We start from the raw sequence: 20,991 nt of genomic DNA on the forward strand, positions 1-20,991 counted from the left end.
CAACCTTAACCTCAAGGAGGGAGCAACCAGGACGTGTGTCAAATATATGAAGTCTGAAAGCTTATTCCCAATGGTGTATTCTCCTGAAAGGTTAACTCTCCCTACAACTTCTTCCAAAACAGCACCATTAACCAGAGACCAAGTATTCAAATACAGTGGGGAACAATCTACATTCAGAACACCGTAGTGCCCAATTCTTAAGATATTCCTATGTTTATGTCTATTATTTATACAGAATCTATCCTTAGAGGTCAATCTGTAGGGATATCCAACACTGCCACCATACTTAAATAGCCAGGGCTTCTCTGTTCTTTAGTTTATACTCAAATCAAGGAAACATTAGTTGCATTACATGATTATAAATTTACAGTGGGAGCTACTTTATCCTAAAATGCATAGTATAGCCTTGGGTAGCAATACATTGTAGTTTACTTCAGCTGATGTTAGAATCTGTGTAACGGTCTGGACTGAGTAGTAAATCCTGGTGGGTGTGCCTATGGATTTCCAGAGCTAAGCCTTGCTTTTGAGATGGCTTAGACATCTGGCATAATTGCTCTTGAGTATGTTGGTATAAATGTGAAACAGCTTTATTATTGAGCTTCTTTTTCACCTTCAATCCTTATCCACTGGCTAGACCAATAAAGAGTGACGGGATAACCATCCATGGAAGTTATGTTATTAGGTTGGACTTCATGAAGCCATGTGCTTTTATAGTCAGACTACCTGCAGAATTCTGGACAGCATTGGAATCATAGTAGCTTCTTCATTTATCTTTGCATATACAGTTATCCATTCAATCTTATTCTATTGTTGTGCTTAGTTAGGCTAGCACATTAAGGGATATATTTAGTTAAGTGATATATTTAGTTTTAAAGAATGTTGCATTTTAGCACTAGTCTGAGTACCCTATTGTTGTTGTTTTTAGTTGTTTTTGTGAAGTGTTGCATGTGTGTCTGTGGGTGTAGGTATACCTACATGTACACGTGTAGTGGCCAGTGTATTATCCTCAGGAGCATCAGCCACCTCTTTTAAAACAGGTCTCACATTGCTCTGGCTCACCAGGATAGCAAGGCTGGCTCCACCCATCTTCCTGCCTCTACCTTCTTAGCACTGGGATTGAAATATGGATCACAACACACGTATCTTTTATGTGTATGCCAGAAATCGAACTTGGGTCCTCAGCTTGCATAACAAACACTTTAGTGACTAAGTTATCTCCCTGGTCCAATGAAAATATTGTGTAGTTATGGCTAAACATTGTGGGCCATAGGGTAGTGCAGTGCGCGGGATTGAAACCAGGGCCTTGAACATCTTAGTCATGTTCTACCAGCAAGACCATCCAAGCTCATGGGATGAAGTCCTTACACTTCTAAGCGCTCTTGCTTAGTCTTGACATCCGGAGCACAGAACTGTATGGGGCAGGTCTGTTAACTCATGGTGTTAAATGCAAACTTTAAATGGGTGCCCTACAGCCTGGTACAGCTATGAGCCTGTGACAGGAAGATCATTTGAACTCAGTAGTTTGAGGCCATCCCTGGAAATGTAGGAAGAGCCAGTCTCAAAGTGAAGCATGCGGAAAGCTCACTCTGTTCTGCAAGAAGCAGGTCTTATTCTCCAGGCTTCACGGCCTTTCTTACTTTGAACCAGTTCGGAATGCAGGTCGAAACAGGGCCTAGTAATTTAAAAGAGAAGCAACTCATATGAAACCATTTTTATTTCCATTTCAATTCTAAAACTTGTTCCAGGGGCATGTTCCAGGGTTTATCACATAGAGGCTGTGACACTGCTTGTAGTGGCACTGCTGGCTTGCTCTGCACTCTGGCCCTTCCTGGGAGCTCTGTTTGACCAGCAGCAGCAGGAGCTGAGTCCAAGGTGTCTGCCAGATGGTCAGTGCAGGGCTCTGAGGGGAAAGGAAATGGTAAGAGGAGCCCAGACCTGAGGAAACAAAGGCTTTCTGAAGCAAAGCGTAATTATACCACCTACTGGGGAGTAAAAACTGCTAAAAGGGAGATGGAAAAATGATGATTTAACTTGAAGCCCAGAAAACCCATCAAGTCTAATGTTTCAACTCCTTTCTCCTCTAAGGTCCACTGTTCATTTTTCCTCCTCCATCTCCAGAGTCCGGTAGTGATTATGATGCATAGTAGCAAAGGAAGGTGACTTTAGACAGACCATGCAAAAGTTAGAGCTCAAGATGTCCTCTATATAAGAATTATAAACGCTTTTGAAAGTATACTGTTACACTTTATTAAGAAAATACTGATTTTTTAAAAAATTAAATTTAGTCTGTTTTCAGTAAAAATAGGGCTATAGCTACCAAAATAAGCAATCCCACACTGGTTTCTATGTATAAGACTTAATAGATATTTAAAATAAAGCCACGAAAAGCACAACTAGTGTCTTGGCATTGGCTAAGTAGAGCTATTATGTCCAGGACCCAGAAAGCTTGATTTCTCGAAATGAATTTGCATAAGATATATTTCTTGTTTTGTTCTATAAAATTATACATTAAATGTTGTTGACCTCTGACATAGTCCCAAGAGATGTCATTTATAATGATCACAGAAGAAAAAACAGGTGTGGAGGCAGGCGGGGAAGTAGGCAAACCCCTAAGTTCTTGACATCTGGCTCTAGTGTGGCAGATCCTTAAAGAGCTTCGGTATACCAGAATTATTAAAGGATTTAAACAGTGAATAAAACACCAAGAAACAAAACCCTACAACCAAATAGTAAGATCAACTATATTTCTAAATGGAATTAATATAGATTGCCTTGGTTCAAATATTTTGAAACAATTAACAGTAAAAGTTTTGTGCAGTTCTGGAGATCAAAAAGAGCAATCTAAGTAGGGAGGACTCTTAAAGACCCCGGCCAGACATGCTCAGTGTGAGTGACTGCACAGGGGAATGCGCAGTCTTCAGTGCTATGCAAAGAAACTTTAATTGACTTATTTTGGCAATGAGAATCACACAACTTACCGTTAATAACTCAACTTTAACAATATTTGCTCACTGCATTGGATTATGACTGTTCAAGAAGTACTATTTTCAAACACTAATTAATCATTTTAGATAAACTTTTAAAAAATGCATTTATGGCCTCAATGAGTATGACTGTTTATTACATTTTCCTTATAAAAGCTGAACTGTTTTATATACTCTTTATGGAAACAGTGCACCATCATAAATTAGAAGATGCAACTGTTTTAGGTATTTTACGGGGTCTGGGCTTGCCTGCCAGCTGTGCAGCTGTTTCAGGCTTCTCTGCGTAGCATATAAAACGCTGGATGCACACTGCAAGTGTGTGTACTGGACTTGCCAAGCCAGGATGCTGTGACTCAACTTTCCCAGAAGCAAGCCAGACCAAATGCCGTGAATCAATAGTTAGCTGCACATGGACTTTTATTACAGCTGGGAGAGCCAATTCCATTTGTGACAGTTGTTTTCTGACTGTTGACAAATACTGCAGTGCTTGGATTCTACTGGGTCTGAACCAAATGGGACCTTTCTTTTCAGGATCTGGGAAGAGAGTAATGTGCCATTATTCGGTTTGTGAATAAAAATCAGCTAAAACACAAGTCAAAAATGGGAGGATTTAAATTCCATTACTTACTCGTGTGGTTAGCATTGAGTTTGCGGTATAAGGAGTAGAGTTAGAGTTTCTGAGGCAGCTCACCATGTGCTTTGTTTGTTGATAGAAATCCTTTTGGGGTTGTTTTGTTTGCCCTTTTTTTGGGGGGGGGACAGGGTCTGTGTAGCACTGGCTGTCCTGGACACACTCTGTAGACCAGGCTGGCCTCAAACTCAGAGATCTGCTTGCCTCTGCCTCTTGAGTGCTGAGATTAAAGGCAAGCATTACCATACCCTGCCCTAACCAGCAGAATCCTAACAGCTGGCATTTTATTGTGCTCTGGGAGAGTAATAAGAAAATAACATTGTAGTTATGTGTAGATTCAGTCCATTCCTGTCCAGCTCCTGTGAGACTTAAGGCTCTACCTGGAGCTCATCAGCGACACCTAACAGTTTCTGAAGTCGGATGCATCCTCAGAGGCGGGTAGCATGGCATGATTCATGCTTCATTTTATCTCTTCAGGTTTTCATTTCTATACATTTCATATGATCCTGTAGTATGATATAGAGTATCCATTACTAATATTTGTTATAATTTATAAATAAGCTTTGAGGGTAGATGTACAAATAACTTGTATGCTATAAATATACTACCCAAATAGTTTTAAATTTTTGCTCAATAAACATTTATTTCTTTCTCCTTTGACTTTTACCCCTTGGCAGAAAAGCAAAGATTTGAGTTAAGACCATGATTTGTGGCAGTGTGAATAAATTATAGCCAATTCCAGGAGTTTGACCTGTCTCATTTTGACAGCGTCTTCTATTTGGTCCCTTAAGTTGCCATACATGTCTTAATCATACAAGCTTATTAAAACATATGCACAAACAAAAAACTGACTTGTTATTATGTTAGAAATAGGAAGTTGCTCATGCATTAAGATCTTGACACACAGGAAGTTTGAATGAATAAGTAGAAAAGGTTCCAAGCTATTAAAATGTCCTGCTTCCTGATTTATTCATTTATCGTACCTGTAATTCTGAAAGTGGGCGAAGGAGCTTTGTTTCCAGGGCCCGTGTGGCTTCCTGCAGAGGCATTAAAGCAAGGCTGGAATTATTCTTTCCTGCAGTGCAGCTGTCTGGCTGACAAGTCAGTCCTCGGCTGAGATCCTCTGAGTTTTTAGGCCTGTTGTATCTATTTTTATGAAGGCATTAATTTTTCATTGGTAAAAAAGCTGAGACTGAAGAAACATTGTTGTTCTGCCTTTTGAGATGGGTTTGTCCTTCTGTACTTAGGACTCTATGACTCTTCAGGTCATTGTTCTCAGCTTAGGCTCTGTCCCACACTTCTTAGACGTGTACTTTCTAAGGTTCCTGTCCTTGCAAGGACAGAGACAGTATGCTTCTGGGATACCGAGGTGACTGTGAACTACTGTGTGCTCTCTTCCTGAGTGTGCTTGTTTTCCGTATGTAAGGTTTTGCTTTAAAATGCTTTTGTAAAGCCGGGCAGTGGGGCAGTGGTGGTGCACACCTTTAATCCCAGCACTTGGGAGGCAGAGACAGGTGGATTTCTGAGTTCCAGGCCAGCCTGGTCTACAGAGTGAGTTCCAGGACAGCCAGGGCTACACAGAGAAACCTTGTCTGGAAAAACCGAAACAAAACAAAACAAAACAACAACAAAAAAAGCTTTCGTAGAAATGTTAGTAGCATAATAGTGTGCGTGCTGGAAAGGACAGTATTCGCTGGATGTCTAAATAGCTTCCAAAAAAACGAATCAGTACTGGAAATGGTGAAAGAGTGGATATTTTAACATTTCATCCAAATGTACAGGTTATAAGGACTATTCTTAGAATTCATTGTCCTTTGTAACTTAGTAGTAGTTGGGCAATCCATATATATGTGTGTGTGAACCTGAACATTTCAATCTTGGAATTCCTTTCCAAATGTAGAATCAGTTTTACACTTGCTTTGCAGAATGTCACTGGCTTACGGTCTTCAAATCAATGGTGTACTTTTTGTTTTCTTTCAGGTATTTAAACCACGTCCGGGCTGCATCTCCACAGGATCTTGCTGGCGGCTATACTTCTTCTCTTGCTTGTCACAGAGCGCTACAGGATGCGTTCAGTGGGCTCTTCTGGCAGCCCAGATAACCTGTATTTTCTCATGTATAAGATCTGGATTGTGGAGCCAAACCAAGGGGTTTGAAAGTATAGAGGTTTGTAAAGTTCCAGCCCCGCAGCTGCACAGCACACCACCACTGCTGCTGTGCTCAGGTGTTTATTGCAGTCTGGACCAAGCTGAGAAATGTGTTGCATATAGATTCATGGAAGAGGTTTATTTTTTACTTCTGTTCTTTAGACAGGGATGAAGAACATTAAACCTCATCTGACAGAAAAGAAATAAATGATTTGCCTATGTTTGGAGTTGACTTACACATTTTATAAAAAATAAAGCCTGACTTTATGGTACATTTTTGTGGGATTTTTTTTTCTTCCTCCTCCTCCTTGTGTTTTTCTGGAACATATTTCCAAATGCCTTTTTGATTATAACATTCAGTGCTATTATCCAAGTCTATATTTTCCCTATAAAAACTTCTTTTTCCCCTTAATGTCGTATTGATAGTGGTACAGACAAGTGGAGATGTTTCATCTTAGCAGCAGGCCGTGTCAAGAAAGCACAACTGTGATGTGGCTCTTCCTCAGCAGTAAGAGTCTGGGGGACTGTTTTGAGCCATGCAAAGTGAGGCAAACCTAATGTGGTTCCCAGCTGTGAGCCACAGAAATGATAAACCAGAGCAGGCCATTAACCTGCTTTAATGGCAGATTCAAAGATGTGAGCTAATAAAACTTAATACATCAATGGCACCTTTCACTGCTAATGTGAGCTCATTTTATGATGAGATGTTGAGACTGGAAAAGGTACCATGTAAGTGAAATTTCTCTGCATAAATTATAGACTGATGTAGTTTTCCACCCACCAAAGCTTCAAGGGATTTTACTGTGCTTGTGGTTTTGTGTAGTTTGGGTGTGTGTTGGTCAGAAGCATGAGCATCCCAGCCTGTGTGAGTCTGTCGCATGGGCCCCTGGGTATGGAACATAGGCTTTTCCAGGAAATTAAAGGATATTCTATCAAATTTCTGTCACAACAAATGCTAACTTTATGGACATAAGAGTTAAATGAATCAAATCTCTGGTTATGTTAGTGTTAATAGTCATATGTAACAATACCATCTTTATTGGGTGGGGATCCATTTCAGTGCATCTTGTGGGACCAACCTTCCTTGCTAGAAGTCACACTTCTCATCTTTGATAAATGAGAAAACCAAGAAGTTGAATATGCCAAGAATATATATGTAAATTAGTAAAAAGCTAGAATTAGGTCAAGTTACTTCTTAATCTAAATCCACTATGGAGTGAGCATGTAGTATTCCTTATGTTAGTTAGGTTTTTGCTAATTGGTAGTTCACCCTTCTGTATTCAATCTGTAAATCTGATGAAGAAGTGATGAAAATGAGCCCACGGCTAGGGCTTTGCTGCACTCGTGGACAGAAATCAATATACCTACAATTCATGAACTAATTAATAAAACTCAAGCTTTGTTTTGCATCTGACTTAGAAATCTTTACCTACTCTGTTGGATTAAATGAAATGGAGAAAGAGCATGTCACTGAAAAATGGCCATATTCTAAACTAAATCCTGTACTTCTTTCTCACCCTCCCAGTGATGTCCTCCTAGAGACAGTGTGCAAGTCTTTCCTCTACATAAGTATCTCCTCTAGCACTAGTACAGAAATAGCCGTTGTATGGCTTTTGTGCCAGGCACTGGGCTTCATGCTTCCTGTGTTTTCTAATCCTTACAAACAATCCCGTTCCCGTCTCCCGTGTTCTTGCAGATAGAGGTGTCCAGTAACCTGCCAGGAGCAGAGAGTTATTGCATTTTAAGTACAATAACTTAAAAGCCTTAGAGCCAGGAGTTAAACTCCAGTGCCAAGGCTCCAGCAGCCATGCTCCAGAGGTGACTTGGTAATCCCATTTCAAAAAGACCTCAAGGAAGTTTTACAGAGCAAGGGTCTAACCCTGTGGGATATAAATGATGGTCAATAGATGATCTCATTGATACCCTAAGAGTTCTATAGTTCATTACATAGAAGATGACTTGCTTTAAGCAAATAATAATAGTCTGGAATACACATACATCACAAAATGCACGAGTGGTGGCCTTGGCTCATGACTCAAGAAGAGTCTCAGAATTTAAACACTGTATATCAATGCACATCCCAGCTCACATTTTCTACTGGATTCATCAAAAATCCATGTTCTAGGAATCTTCAGTTAAGGTTAGGGTGGCCCTACACTTAAGTCATCAGTTCTCTACTCAAACTCTACATGAAAGAGGAGGGAGCCCCGCAGCATTTAGAAAGGCATGTAAGTATTCACTTATAATCCTACTGTTTATGTATTAGAGGATGACTACATGGAGACAGTTCTTACAGCCTTATTTAGAGTAGATAACTACATCATTTGTGCCTCATAGCCAGTATCAGTGTACATTACTTGGGTTGTTTCAAAACGACTTGTGTATAAATGCTTTTAGATAGAAAAGCTGGGCTGTAGCTCACTACATCCCTGGGCTGTTGCTGTCCTCCCTGCATTTTCACTCACCACCTCCCTGTGCTTCTCACCACTACCACTGCCGGCTTCGCTAGTTTACATTTCCCTGCCAAGCCTCTGAAGCTGGCAGTCAGTGTTCTAGATCAGAGGTCACTTAGTAGATAGTTTAGGCCATTCAGGCCAAGTGACAAACTTAAGAGCATGATGGGATACTTACATCATGAGATTAAGCAACTTGCTGTAATTTTATTGATAAAAGTCAAGATGTAATAAGCACAATTTTTATGGTAATATCTTTAATTTGAATTCTGATTATTTAATAGTCAAATTCTACCAAATATTGGTCTCAGTCCATAAACATATGATATCAAATATGATGGTTAGTTTTCATTTTTATCAACTTGACAACCTAGAAGCATATCACGTAGGAAGAATGTCTGTCTGTTGAGTTGGCCTGTGGGCGTGTCTATGGGGGGAAGGAAGTCCCAGGCTGCTGTGGGCAGCACCATTGCCAACTAGAGGTCCTGAGCTAAGTGGCAATCAGGGTGAATGTGAGCAAGTATACATATGCATTCATTCCTTTCTGCTCAGATAGAGGATGTTCTTGCCCTGACTTCTTCACAGTGATGGACTATGGTCTCAAAGTATTAGCTGAAATAAACCCCTTTTTCCCTTAAGTTGCTCTCTGCCACAGCAACGGAAGTGAAACTAGAACATTACCCAAGCATATCCATAACTTGGAAGACACTTTTGAGAGATTCATAGAACACATTTTGATCATATTTTCCTCATTATTCTTCCCAGACCCACCCCTCCCTTCTCACCCCTCCCAAGTTTGCATCTTTTGGCCATATATTCCTGGGGGTGGGATCATCCACTGGAGCATGGTTGACATTCCAGGGGCTCATCCTTTAAAAGCTACCCCTCCCTGTCTTAGGATGTTTACCAGCTTTATTTTGTACAAGCAGCCACACATGCCATGAGTTTATGAGTGCAGTGGTCCTGTCATTTTCAGAGCACTTTCGGGAACTCTAGTCCCTTCTGATCTCTGGCTCTTAAAATCTTCTTGCTCCCTCTTCTGTGATGGTTCCTGAGCCTTGTAGGGGTGGTAGTGGTGGTGATGATACTGATGTCTCTTTATGGTTGAGCAGTGAAGGTGAGGTTCTGCCTTAGTCACCATCCATTACACAAAGAAACTTTTGTGCTGATATCTGAGAGCTGTAGGTATAGAGATGGGAATTTAGAGACGCTTGATGTCTGTTTAACAGAATAATAATAGGTTTACCCTTGATACCTGTGAGTTCCCTAACTGTGGTTCTTAGCCAGATATATAGTGCCAGGCAAGCCTTTTCCTCCTGTGGAGCAGGCCTTACTTAACCCCAGTCAGAAAGTTGTTGGTTACGCCCATTAACATTCATGCTACCATCACCCTTTGAGCTTATCTTACGAACCTGCTCATTATTGTTCACTTCTAAGTAAAACTGTTGACACCTCTCCTGCACCGACAGCAGCCTACACCACATCATCTGGTGCTATGAACGCTAGTCAGCAGGGAGGAAGCTTCCTGCTATCAGATAGATTTCTCCATGTCTTAGGACAAAATTAGGTGGTATCTCTAGCAATAGGGTCTTATTAAGTTCTGGTCAGCAGCGGCAAAAGCCTCTATTTTGGGGGAGTCTATAGCACACTCTGATCAATAACTTGAGGGGAGGTGTCCCACACACCTGGTACTGTGATTTTTATTAGGCAATCTTGGCTTCTGGGAGAAGTAGGAAGGCATTTTTGAGAGGATTATTTTCCTCATATTTGCACATGAATTTTATAAGTTGAAGTGCCTTAACTTCACTAAATAGTTTGGTGAGGAAGCATTTCCTTGGCACTTGTACCAATACCCCAAATATGGAACTTTGAAAAGACAGCTACTGCTAATTTCTGGGAGGATAGAAACATTTTCTTTTTTTTTTTTTCAAAATTTTTTTTTATTATTTAAATGCATTTTATATATCAAACATTAATGAGTATTTGGAGAATCAAATAATACTTAAAAATTTTGTTCAAATTTTGTATTCATATCCCTTCATACCCTAAAAATATCATTAATGAATATTTAATAGTATGCATAACTGAGGATCCTATATCTAATGTTGAATACTAAATTGTTTTCAAACATAATAAATATTCTTTGGGAATTAAGCATAATAAAAGCATAAAATATTAAAAATGAATCACTAACAAATATATTCAAAAGCCCTTATGATACCACTTGACATACTGAGAAAGTACTTAAAACACATTATATATCTATGTTCATTGTCTAATTATAAGTTTACTTTTAAAAGATTATCAGTGTTTCTAGGAGAGAAATTATTTTATAAGTATATTTTAAAAATTTCAAAATAGTAAAAACTCTTTGAAGTTAAGCATTAAGAAAATGCTAATTTCAAGCACAGTGAGAAAAATTATCATTAATATTTCCATGATGTTTGTAGAACATGATTTTAATATATATGCTAGATCCATTTGGTTCATAACTTGTTAGTTTCAGTGTATCTGTTTAGTTTCTGTTTCCATGATCTGAGCATTGCTGAGAGTGGGGTATTGAAGTTTCCCACTATTATTGTGTGGGGTGCGATGTGTGCTTTAAGCTTTTATTAAAGATTCTTTTATGAATGTGGGTGCCCTTCCATTTGGAGGATGAATGTTCAGAATTAACAGTTCATCTTGGTAGATTTTACCCTTGTCCAGTATGAAGTGTCCTTCCTTATCCCTTTTGATAACTTTTGGTTGAAAGTTGAACTTATTTGATATTAGAATGGGTCCTCCAGCTTGTTTTTTGGAATCATTTGCTTGGAAAATTATTTTCCAATCTTTTACTCTGAGGTAGTGTCTGTCTTTGTCACTGAGGTGTGTTTCTTGTATGCAGCAAAATACTGGGTCCTGTTTACATTGGCAGTCTGTTAGTCTCTTTTTATTGAGGAATTGAGTCCACTGATGTTGGGATATTAAGGAATAGTGATTGTTACTTCCTGTTATTTTTGTTGTTAGAGGTGGAATTATGTTTGTGTGGCTATCTTCTTTTGGGTTTGTTGAATGATTGCTTTTTTTCTAGGTTGTAGTTTACCTCCTTGTGTTGATGCTTTCCATCTATTTTCCTTTGTAGGGCTGGATTTATGGAAAGATACTGTGTAAATTTGGTTGTCATGGAATATCTTGGTTCCTCTGTCTATGGTAATTGAGAGTTTTGCTGGGTATAGTAGCCTGGGCTGGCATTTGTGTTCTCTTAGGGTTTCTATGACATCTGCCCAGGATCTTCTAGCTTTCATAGTCTCTGGTGAGAAGTCTGGTGTAATTCTGATATGTCTGTCTTTGTTACTTGATCTTTTTCCCTTACTACTTTTAATAACCTTTCTTTGTTTAGTGCATTTTGGTGTTTTGATGATTATGTGATGGGAAGAGTTTCTTTTTTGGTCCAGTGTATTTCAAGTTCTGTAGGCTTCTTGTGTGTTCATGGGCATCTCTTTCTTTGGGTTAGGGAAGTTTTCTTCTATAATTTTGTTGAAGATATTTACTGGTCCTTTAAGTTGGGAATCTTTGCTCTCTTCTACACCTATTATCCTTAGGTTTGGTCTTCTCATTGTGTCCTGGATTTCCTGGATATTTTGGGTTAGGAGCTTTTTGCCTTTTGCCTTTTCTTTGATTGTTGTATCAATGTTTTCTATGGTATCTTCTGCACCTGAGATTCTCTCTTCTCTTGTATCCTGTTGATGATGCTTGCATCTATGACTCCTGATCTCTTTCCTAAGTTTTCTAACTCCAGGGTTGTCTCCCTTTGTGATTTCTTTATTGTTTCTATTTCCATTTTTAGATCTTGGATGGTTTTATTCATTTCCTTTGCCTGTTTGTGTTTTCCTGTAATTCTTTAAGGGATTTTTGTGTTTCCTCTTTAAGGGCTTCTAGCTGTTTACCTATGTTCTGTATTTCTTTAAGGGAGTTATTTACGTCCTTCTTAAAGAAGGATGTAAACTCATCATGAGCATCATGAGAATTGATCTAGGTCCAGTGTGGTGTATCCAGGACTTGCTATGGTGGAAGAATTGGGTTCTGATGATGCCAAGTAACCTTGGTTTCTGTTGCTTATGTTCTCATGCTTGCCTCCTGCCATCTGATTACCTTTAATGCTACCTGCCCTAGCTATATCTGACTGGAGCCTGTCCTTGGGATCCTGGTTGTGTCAGAATTCCTCAGAGTTCAGCTGTCTCTGGGATCCTGAGATCCTGGGTGTGTCAGAGCTCCTGGGAGTCAAGCTGCCTCTGGGACCCCGAGATCCTAGTGTGACCAAGCTCCTAGGATCCTGGGATCCTGGGCGTGTTAGAGCACCTGGGAGTTGAGTTTCTTCTGTGTTATAGGACTGGCTACAAGAGGTCGCACCCAAGGTCTGCTCAGGGCACTGGCCCAGACAGGACAGAACCTGTCTCACTGGCCTGGTGGAGTTCCTGGGTACCTGGGTTCTGTTGGTCCCAGTTACTTCCGGTGTTGGGGCAGATGTTATGTCCTCTTCACCTCTGATCCCGTGGTCCTGGGCATGTTGGAGTGCCTGGGAGTAGATCTTCCTCTGGGTGTTGTGGGACTGACTGAGGAGTTTGCGTCCAAAGTCCAAAATGTTTTAATTTTTGATAGTGTGAAGTGTATAAATTAGGATATTTTGATTCAAATGTCAGTTGTATGAAACTATGGCACCTTTACATTAAAGGTGCCTTCACACTCTAGACCATTATGTCCAGACTTGGCCTGGAAGCTGTCCTTTTCTAATGCATCATCTACATGATTTAATTTTGTATTATTTTTACAGAGAAGTTATATAATTACATTCTTCCACTGGTAACTACAATGTAATTAAATACCTTCCTAGTTAAGCAGAATAGAATTACTCTGTCTTCAACAACTATCTTTCTAAGGGATAGACACTATTAAAAGAACATTTATCTAATAAAAATAGAAATACCTTGAATTACAAAATCCTTACATAAATTTCCAAGTTTATTAATTTGTTCGCTTATTTTGTGCAAGTGTATACATGAGTACCTTGGTGCACGCATGAGGTCAGAAGAAGACTTTCAGGATTTCTTCCTTTCCACGTTGTTCCTAGGCAGGCTCAGGCTATCAGGCTTGGCAGCAAGTGCCTTCACCCAGTGAGCCATCTGACTGGTCTGACTGGCCCATGCCGATTCTGTTTTAAAACTATGCTGAATAACAGCGGTGCACGCTGGAAATGCCAACAGCTGGGAGGCTGAAGCAGGAAGATAGAGTTCTAAGCCCTGAGTTACACAGATCCTGCCACAAAAAATAATAAAAAAGAAAGGAAAAATGGATGGAAACAAAAAATCAGTCTATACAATATCCAAGTTCCTCTTATTTCAGTTTACTTTGGTAATGTTCCATTTATAAGAGCAAATCGTAAGTGTTTAGTAACAAATATCTGTGTGGTAGAGTTTACCTCTTACAAATTGTACTTCTTTACATAAAGTCTACTGGGGAGATGGAGAAAACATTTCAAACTAAGAATCTGATGCGATCTGTGGTTCTCCTGAGAACGGGTCACCTGTCTTCTGCCGTTTAAGAGGTGGTTCTTGGTCATTCTCTGTAACAAATTCAGAAAACCCACTTTAGAGCACTTTTAACAGTTCCATACACTTTTTTAGAAAAGATTTTAGGATTTGTTTTTATTCTTTCAATTTGATACATACTACTATGGATTTATTGTTTTAACAGAACAAGCCTTCTATTTGACTAAACCACATTCCTTGCTAAAAGTTCAAATATTCTAAGCTAAGTGGCAAGGGGGTCACAAACAAAATGGCTGGAACTAGTTTAATTTCCCTACTTACAAATAAATGCACACTTCCAAGAACACACACACACACACACACACACACACACACACACACACACACCATAACTCACAAGCTATGTTAAGGGTAGTATACTCCACACTTCATTGTGAAGAACTCACGTAGACTGAGGCTTTGGTTCCTGTAGAGTGTAGCAGTGGGAATCTGGAAGGTGATGCACAGCATCTCCTTGTTAGGGGCCACATTCCTTACGAGATGAACTGAACTACTGGTCTCCAAGGAAACGCCCAGCACAGCTTCCGCCTGCTGACGAACATCCTTAGCAGGATCGCTATCTTTGGAGAAGCAGTAACAGTGCACTGTGGGGAGGAGCTCCGTGCTGCAAGGCTGCCCATCCAAAAGTGATCTGAAAACACTGAGAAACTCTATGGCCTTAGCTGGCAAGTTCATGACAATGTGGACAGAGGGTTTAGCTTCAGCTGACAATCCTAGCCGAAGCATTAACTCTTCTCTGACTGGCCCTTGGATGAAGTCTTTTCCATCCATGTTAAAGACTTTCACTTTCTGGTCAACTTTATTCAGTTTACAATTGTGCAACAGCCATTTATGGGACTCAGGATTGAGATCATTGGCAAACACTGTGCAGTTTTTCCTTGCTGCTGGAATGGCAAAGGGCCCAACCCCAGCAAAAACATCAAACAAGACATCTCCAGGGTTGAGAAGTTCAGTGATCCGGCCATGTTCAGTAGAGAGACGAGGATTCCAGTAGACTTTAGAGAAATCAAACTCATACGTGTAGTTGTTTTCTCGAACCTAAAAAGGGTTTCATGTTTTTAGTTAATCGTACTAGATTTAAAGTCTGTCCACTGAAACTGGATAGGTTATGTACGCATGAGAGCATACATGTATCATAGGAGCAAATAACTTCACTTAAAAACATTTTGATTAGAATCCTGGTCTTTATACCATTTCTGGGACCAGTATGTATCTTGTATTCAACCCTTTTTCATGAGAAAAGTCAGCTCTCCAAAGTAAAACAGTTGTTCACATTCTAAAGGGTCTTAAAACTGATTCCAATTCACATAAGGAATTTTGCAGAAAGGCCAACTAACTGGCTTTATGTCACCATGTAGAGAAAGCAAACAACAGGAAAAACAGAACCCTTCCACACATCAAGCAAGTGGCTCTCCACAGCATTCAGGTTGCAAAAGGGAGACATAATTGAAGCATCATTAGAATTTGAGATACTCAATGTTTTGAGACAATTACTAAAATCTTGCCCATTTCATGTCTATAAATTAGACATATCAAGTCCCTCGTTTTATGAATAAAGAATCAAAGACCAGAAAGTTCCTAACTTACACAAATCTGATACCTCTTTCTTTTGTTTCCTGGGGCCTTAATTTCACTGAGGTACGTATCTTCCCTCTGACTGAAAAGGATGTTCAGGCCAGTGCTGGAAACGTAAGTGCCCTAGGCATAGCCTGGCAGGTGAAGTGTTTTATGAATATTTTGCACACTGTTCCATGGCTTATTCTGTCACCTGTCCATGGGCAATTTATTTCAATACATAGAGCTAAAAACTTTTTAATGAAGGACTGTTTCAATATATCATTTTAGCAGAATTCAACCAAATCCTCTTATAGTCTCTGTGAGCATAAGTTGCTCAGAGTCGCACACTACATTGCAGCCATATTATGAATATGTCCTGTCCTGATTCTAAGCATCAGTCCTGCTGTTCTCTTGGAATTGGTAAACAGGGCAGTACCTTGGTCAGCATATTTTCCTCTCCACACAGCACTTCCATTTGGAAATTTCGGTACGTATTGTCAATGTTGCTGGTTTTATTTACTGCTGAGGTGATTCCTGGGTTTTTGTCAACCATAACTTGGCCTAAAAGGTGAAAATTCATGACTGTGAAACGAAAACTAAACAATTTAACATAAACGAATTACATTTTCTTTTGGTTTACAAATAAAAACTGTACTCGGTATGTGTAATTCTACCCACAATTCTAAAATTAAAGTACATACAGAAAATTTATGGATATCTTTAAAGCAAATTTTTGAGGGCTTGTGGTCTATTGTTTTTCCTCATTTTCTTTAAACTTATTCAAATAGAAGCAAAAGGGTCGACCATATGAAACTGACAATGGAATGAGAAGCTGTGAAGACCCTGACAACAAATGGCCCCAGAAACGCTAGAAAGCGAAGAAAGCCATATGCTTGTTCTGCTGGCTTCACACCAAAGGTTTCTTTTGCTGTGGGTCTGAAGCACATGCCTACAGTTTAGGGATGTGTATCAGCAAGCAATGTTTACAGCCAAGGAGACAAAGGTTCTTCAGAGGCTGACCTAAATTAAAAATGTTCTTCTACTTAAATTGGTCATTTAGTCAAACATTTATCCTAGCAGAAAGGCTACAAAGACAATAATATACATCAGAAATGACTTACTGTTAAAATCTTTAATTAAGTCTCTATCTTTTTGTCAACACTTGGAAATTTTATAGAGATCTATGTTCTCATTTCATAAAGAAAGAACTTCATCTTTAAGTTAGAAAAATGTACTGAATATAAATTTGATGAAATACAATGAGATTATCAGAATTCAGAATATGTAAAATAATCAATGGCTGCCTTATTGTGTTCTACTTATCATATCTGAACTCAATTAAAACTTTTTGAAGCTATGAACCTGTTCCCCCAACTCCTCCCAGATGCACTCGACTTCCCTACCCACCCAACTTTGTGTCCCATATATTCATGGATGGGTTGCCTTTCACTTACTTCTAAGACATAAAAGTTAGTTTTAAATAAAATTTTAAAACATTAAAAGCATTTCTATAATTCCATAGGAAAGCCGTAGGGCTTTGGACTTGGTATGGCAGCTGAGCTATGTCCCCAGCCAGAAATGTTTCACTTTTAACCCTTATGCACCACCACCATTTTAGGAGAAACATAGTTTTAAGTTAGGGTATTATATGAAAGCCCACATATGACCCTGAGCTGAGTCCCCACTGTGCAGTATTAATGTCTTTTGTCAATGAAGAGAGAGGAAGCAGAAGGGCATTATCAAGTCCAATCGATGCAAAATACTGAATGCTACATTTTAAAGCTGGGAATAATTCCCACATGTTTTGAAAATTACTGTATTAAAAAGAGTAACCTACAGAATGCATGTATACCAAGTATTTATATAAAATGTGATTTTGATTATCCTTCTATCCAAATAATAAAGGCTGTGGGTTTCCCTGGAGCTACAATAGTAGGGTGTACATAGCAGTTTCTAAAAGGCTAGGAGCACTTAAGAAAGTTTTAAAGTGTTTACCATAAAGAAGAGGCTTAATTAGCTAAATTACTAGCTAAGTCACTAGCATTGTATATGTGACTCTGAAACACCAAATTTCAAAACCTTGTACTGACCAATGTCCCAAAGGCCTAATGGCTTTTTGGACCAAAAGGATTTTGTTCAATATAACAAAGTGGTTGGAGAGAGAGAGAGAGAGAGAGAGAGAGAGAGAGAGAGAGAGAGAGTAAGAGTATGTGTGTGTGTGTGTGTGTGTAGGCCCAAAAGTCTCTGCCAACACTATGACTACAAAGAAGATATTCCAAAATGTTTTTCAAAAAGGGGGAAGGTGCTTCTGATTTGGTTTCAAATAAAAACTAAACTACCCTGCTTTTTTTTTTTTTACCCTGTTTCTTTAAGTTAGCATTTTGAAATAAAAAAATTAAGCACTAAAACTAGAATGTCACTTTTTTTCTAGAGTATGAATCTGACTGTAATCCACCTACCAATTAAATGCTTGAAGGGCAGCTGGTGATCTCGGAGATTCAGGTGTGCAATATGCCCAACCCTGCTGAATCCAGAGGTTACATCTTGACCTTCAGGAAGCACAGCTTTCAAAATTTCTTCTGACTTAAAATTTTCATATGTTAGTTCCAAGTTGTACTGGGATAACTGTGGGCTGACATCAAGTTCTTTTAAAACTCCGAGTTCTGCTTTGTCAAAGGAATCAGCAGTAAGCATCCTGTAGGGGTCCAACATGATCAGCCTACTGTCTTCATCCTTGGGATCCTCAATCACTCGCTTTATGCCCGGGCGCTGCAGGGCTACTCTCCTGAGGGCTCGCATCAATCTGTTGACTACTTCTTTCCTCGCTTTAAGCACAGGGATGGACACTGTCTTCTTAAAAGCTGTTCTATCAAGTTCTCTCATTCCTCGAACGTCAGAGGGTGGTGAAAATAATTCACTATCTCTCACACTTGCTTCTATTTCTGGCATGGTTGAGAGTCCTTGTCTTTGACCCAACAAGAAAACAGAAGGCGCTTTCCTAAGTCTCGGCACCAGGGTAAACAACAATATTGATTCACTGGGGTGACACCATTCCACTTGCAAAAGTCTTCTTGAGAATCCAAATAGCTTCCATACGATTCTGGGGAAAATAACAAAACAAAACACCAAACACCATCAAGCTACATGTGAACACATTCACAATGGCTTTTGAGGATGAAAATATAAATTATCTTTCAAGTCACCTGCCAAGTGCTGACAAAAGGTTTGGATGGCAAGGGAGGGCAGTCTCTCTTGCAGGTTAGAATGATCACTGTCCCTGGTAAATAATACATTTGCATTTTCAGTCTATTTGCCCCTATAACAGAAAAATTAGTGGTCTAGCAATCTCCCTATACCCAAAGAACTCTGCTCACAAATTTCGACAGAATACACATAGAATAGGAAGTATGAAATTTGAGTTAAGGGTCATCTCTAAATGAAATGATCACTATATGTGATGCCACCAATGGTAATACTTACTGGGATATTCTTAGGAGATCTTATTTTATTTATTCAACGGGCTGTTGTATCAGAAGCTGTGTTATGAAGTTTGTAAGCTAAGGGGTAAGTTAATCACCCAAAGTTATGTGGCTGCTAAGTGGCTTGGCAAGGCTTAAACGTTCATTAAGGTCTTAAAATGTAGCTCACTGGTAGAAAGCTTGCCTAGCACGCATGAGGTCCTGGGGTCATCCCTAACAGCACATAATATCAGGCATGGTGGTGCCTACCTGTAATCTCAGCATGAGGAAATAGGAGGATTAAAAGTTCAAGGCCAGCCTGGGATGCATTTGAGACCAGACCTCAAAAACAAACAAACAAACAAACAAACAAAAAAAAAAACAAAAGCTTGGTTAAAAATGACCTGAAAGCTGGGGATACAGTTTAGCTAGAAGTGTACCTAGCAAGCACAAGCAAATTCATGGGCTTTCAGCACTACATAGCCTGGGCACAGTGGTGCAGGCACTCAGAAAGCAGATCAGAAATTAAAGTCATCCTCCAGGTTGGTCTGGATACATGAGATTTGTCCCTTCCCATATGACCTTAGTATACTGTTAGGATGTCTATCATAGTGTACTGCCATATGCCATGCCTATAACTAAAAGCTTCAGTATTTTGACAAGGCTTTACTGTGTTGTTTGAAGTAAATGTAGGCGTCCGTTTTCCATCTGTAATATGTGGTTTAAACTATGAAAAGATTTTTGTGGTAATGGGAACCTAATCCCGGCACTTCTCATGCTATCCAATCCTACCACTGGGTGCATCAGCCCTCACCATGCATTTGACCAGCCCCCTACCCAAGGGCTCCGGCCTCGGCTTAGCGGCCGGTGGACAAGGAGATGAATGACCTGGTGGCCTTTTTGCGCTCATTGGGCAAGAAAGAAGAGCACGAGTCCCGCCGCGGTACCGTCAGGTTTTCTACATCACCCGGGACACTACTGCCCCCTCACCAGCTGCACCTTTCCAGGGCCAGCGTCACCCGAGGCCGGCTTCAGACCCGAACCCCTCACCTCATGCTCTGGTGCAGCTCGGAAATAGGGCGTCGGAGGCTGGTGACGTCATCACTGCTGGCCGCGAAGGCAGCGTAGAGTCCGACCCTGTGGACTCGCACCTCTCTTCCGGGCCCGCGATTTGCTACGAGAGCCCGGAAGGGCCAAGCCCGTAGCTCCGCCTCTGAAGCCGCTCAGCCGGGGCGCTTGGGGTTAGGGGAAGCGGCTCCGTGATTTACTTAGCAGTCGGTCGCGGAGCACCATGCAGGCGTCCCGGCACAGCATCCAAGCGGAGCCAGGCTGGTACGTCTCTGCCCAGCAGCCAGAGGAGGCGGTGGCTGCAGACGAGTGGAGTCCGTTGCTAAGCAACGTAAGTGGGCTTTACTGGCTGCGCTGGGTTCCTGTGCGCTTCGGTATCTTTCAGGGCTTGCAAGAGGAGCCTTGGACTGCAGGGGACTGACCCTGGGGTGGGGCCCGAACCACTGACCCCAGGCGAGTTTGGAATGTGGCAGCAGCATGGAGCACTCAGTCAATAGTGAGAGGCTTGGAACACCAGCGGGATGAGCCTCGGTTTTGTGACTCACCATTGCTTTGTGTCATTGTCGCCTCTGTCTCCTCTAGCCTTGTGAGGTCTTGCAAGAACATCACACGATGTTTCTTTTCTGGATTTAATCATGGGGCCAAGGGAAAGATGAGCTATAGGCACTTTAATACTCAAGTCCCTGTAAGTGAAGATGAGGAGAGGTCTCTGGTAATGTGCACATTGCTCGTCCTTAACCTAAAGCCGGTGTAGTGGGCTGTGTGTGCCCGGGGGCCCCGGAGCCTCTTCGGTCTTGAATGTCCAGCCTAGGAGGGCCTTGGGCATGCTAGAAAAACTCCCTAACTCAGAGCTGCTTTCCAGTCCTGCCACTCCACTTTTTATGAATCCCTGGACTGTAACAGCTGATGGTTTGGTTTATGTTGTCCCTGTAAGATATTCCTGCTAATCGACTTAATTCATTAGGCATATAAACAAAAGGTTAGTTTATTGCGGTCCTCGTACTTGAGGAAGAAGAGTTAGGGACAGAAGTTCCATGCTGACACTGGGATTCTTCAGGAAGCACGTGACTGAGGCCCGTTCCTCCTCTGTCTCCACCCTATCTTGATC

The 20,991-nt window shown here is 40.6% G+C and overlaps 3 protein-coding genes across 21 annotated transcripts in view; 2 read left to right on the forward strand and 1 right to left on the reverse strand.

The window, feature by feature from the left end:
- Positions 1-7,170, forward strand: part of Mnat1 (menage a trois 1) — a 161,804-nt gene extending 154,634 nt beyond the window's left edge. For 2 of the 3 annotated variants that reach the window (XM_011244008.3, XM_006515526.3), the window contains one exon: positions 5,596-6,034. In XM_011244008.3, the coding sequence (XP_011242310.1) occupies positions 5,596-5,716 (121 nt within the window). In that variant the 3' untranslated portion in view covers positions 5,717-6,034. Of the gene's footprint in view, positions 1-5,595 lie in introns of all 3 variants that reach the window. The other variant, NM_008612.2, reaches the window with a different exon arrangement.
- Trmt5 (TRM5 tRNA methyltransferase 5) lies at positions 1,697-20,157 on the reverse strand. Of its 8 annotated transcripts, none has more exons than XR_872724.3 (6): positions 19,866-20,157; positions 17,817-18,457; positions 15,794-15,918; positions 14,187-14,838; positions 13,671-13,814; positions 1,697-1,900 (listed from the first exon to the last, which is right to left on the reverse strand). XR_872724.3 is itself a non-coding variant. In XM_006516358.3 (6 exons), the coding sequence occupies exons 3-6, from the start codon at positions 18,304-18,306 to the stop codon at positions 13,732-13,734; spliced, it is 1,350 nt and encodes a 449-aa protein (XP_006516421.1). In that variant the 5' UTR covers positions 18,307-18,457; positions 18,561-18,634; positions 19,086-19,146; the 3' UTR covers positions 13,185-13,731. The 8 variants fall into 8 exon arrangements, 5 of the variants coding, with proteins under 5 accessions (XP_006516421.1, XP_006516420.1, XP_030102836.1 ...); XR_872723.3 differs by lacking the exon at positions 1,697-1,900 and adding an exon at positions 8,390-9,394; XR_872722.3 differs by lacking the exon at positions 1,697-1,900 and adding an exon at positions 13,185-13,507.
- Slc38a6 (solute carrier family 38, member 6) overlaps positions 19,921-20,991 on the forward strand; it is a 75,260-nt gene continuing 74,189 nt past the window's right edge. For 6 of the 10 annotated variants that reach the window (XR_381537.4, XR_003950074.1, XR_001780471.2 and 3 more), the window contains exon 1: positions 19,921-20,214. Coding sequence is in view for 2 of the 10 variants with exons in the window: in XM_011244154.3 (XP_011242456.1) it covers positions 20,107-20,214 (108 nt within the window). In the remaining 8 variants the exon portion in view is untranslated. The remainder of the gene's footprint in view (positions 20,215-20,991) is intronic. The other 4 variants (XM_030246831.1, XM_017315147.2, NM_001037717.3 and 1 more) reach the window with 3 other exon arrangements.

This window comes from Mus musculus, chromosome 12 (assembly GCF_000001635.26).
Source record: "Mus musculus strain C57BL/6J chromosome 12, GRCm38.p6 C57BL/6J".
NCBI classification, from domain to species: Eukaryota; Metazoa; Chordata; class Mammalia; order Rodentia; family Muridae; genus Mus; species Mus musculus.

Coding starts and splice junctions, on each gene's coding strand:
- Trmt5 (NM_029580.3), bottom strand. Junction 15,919..17,816: donor GCCCTTCAAGCATTTAATTG/GTAGGTGGATTA, acceptor TTCACCTTTTAG/GCCAAGTTATGGTTGACAAA. Junction 13,815..14,186: donor GAACCAAAGCCTCAGTCTAC/GTGAGTTCTTCA, acceptor AATTTGTTACAG/AGAATGACCAAGAACCACCT.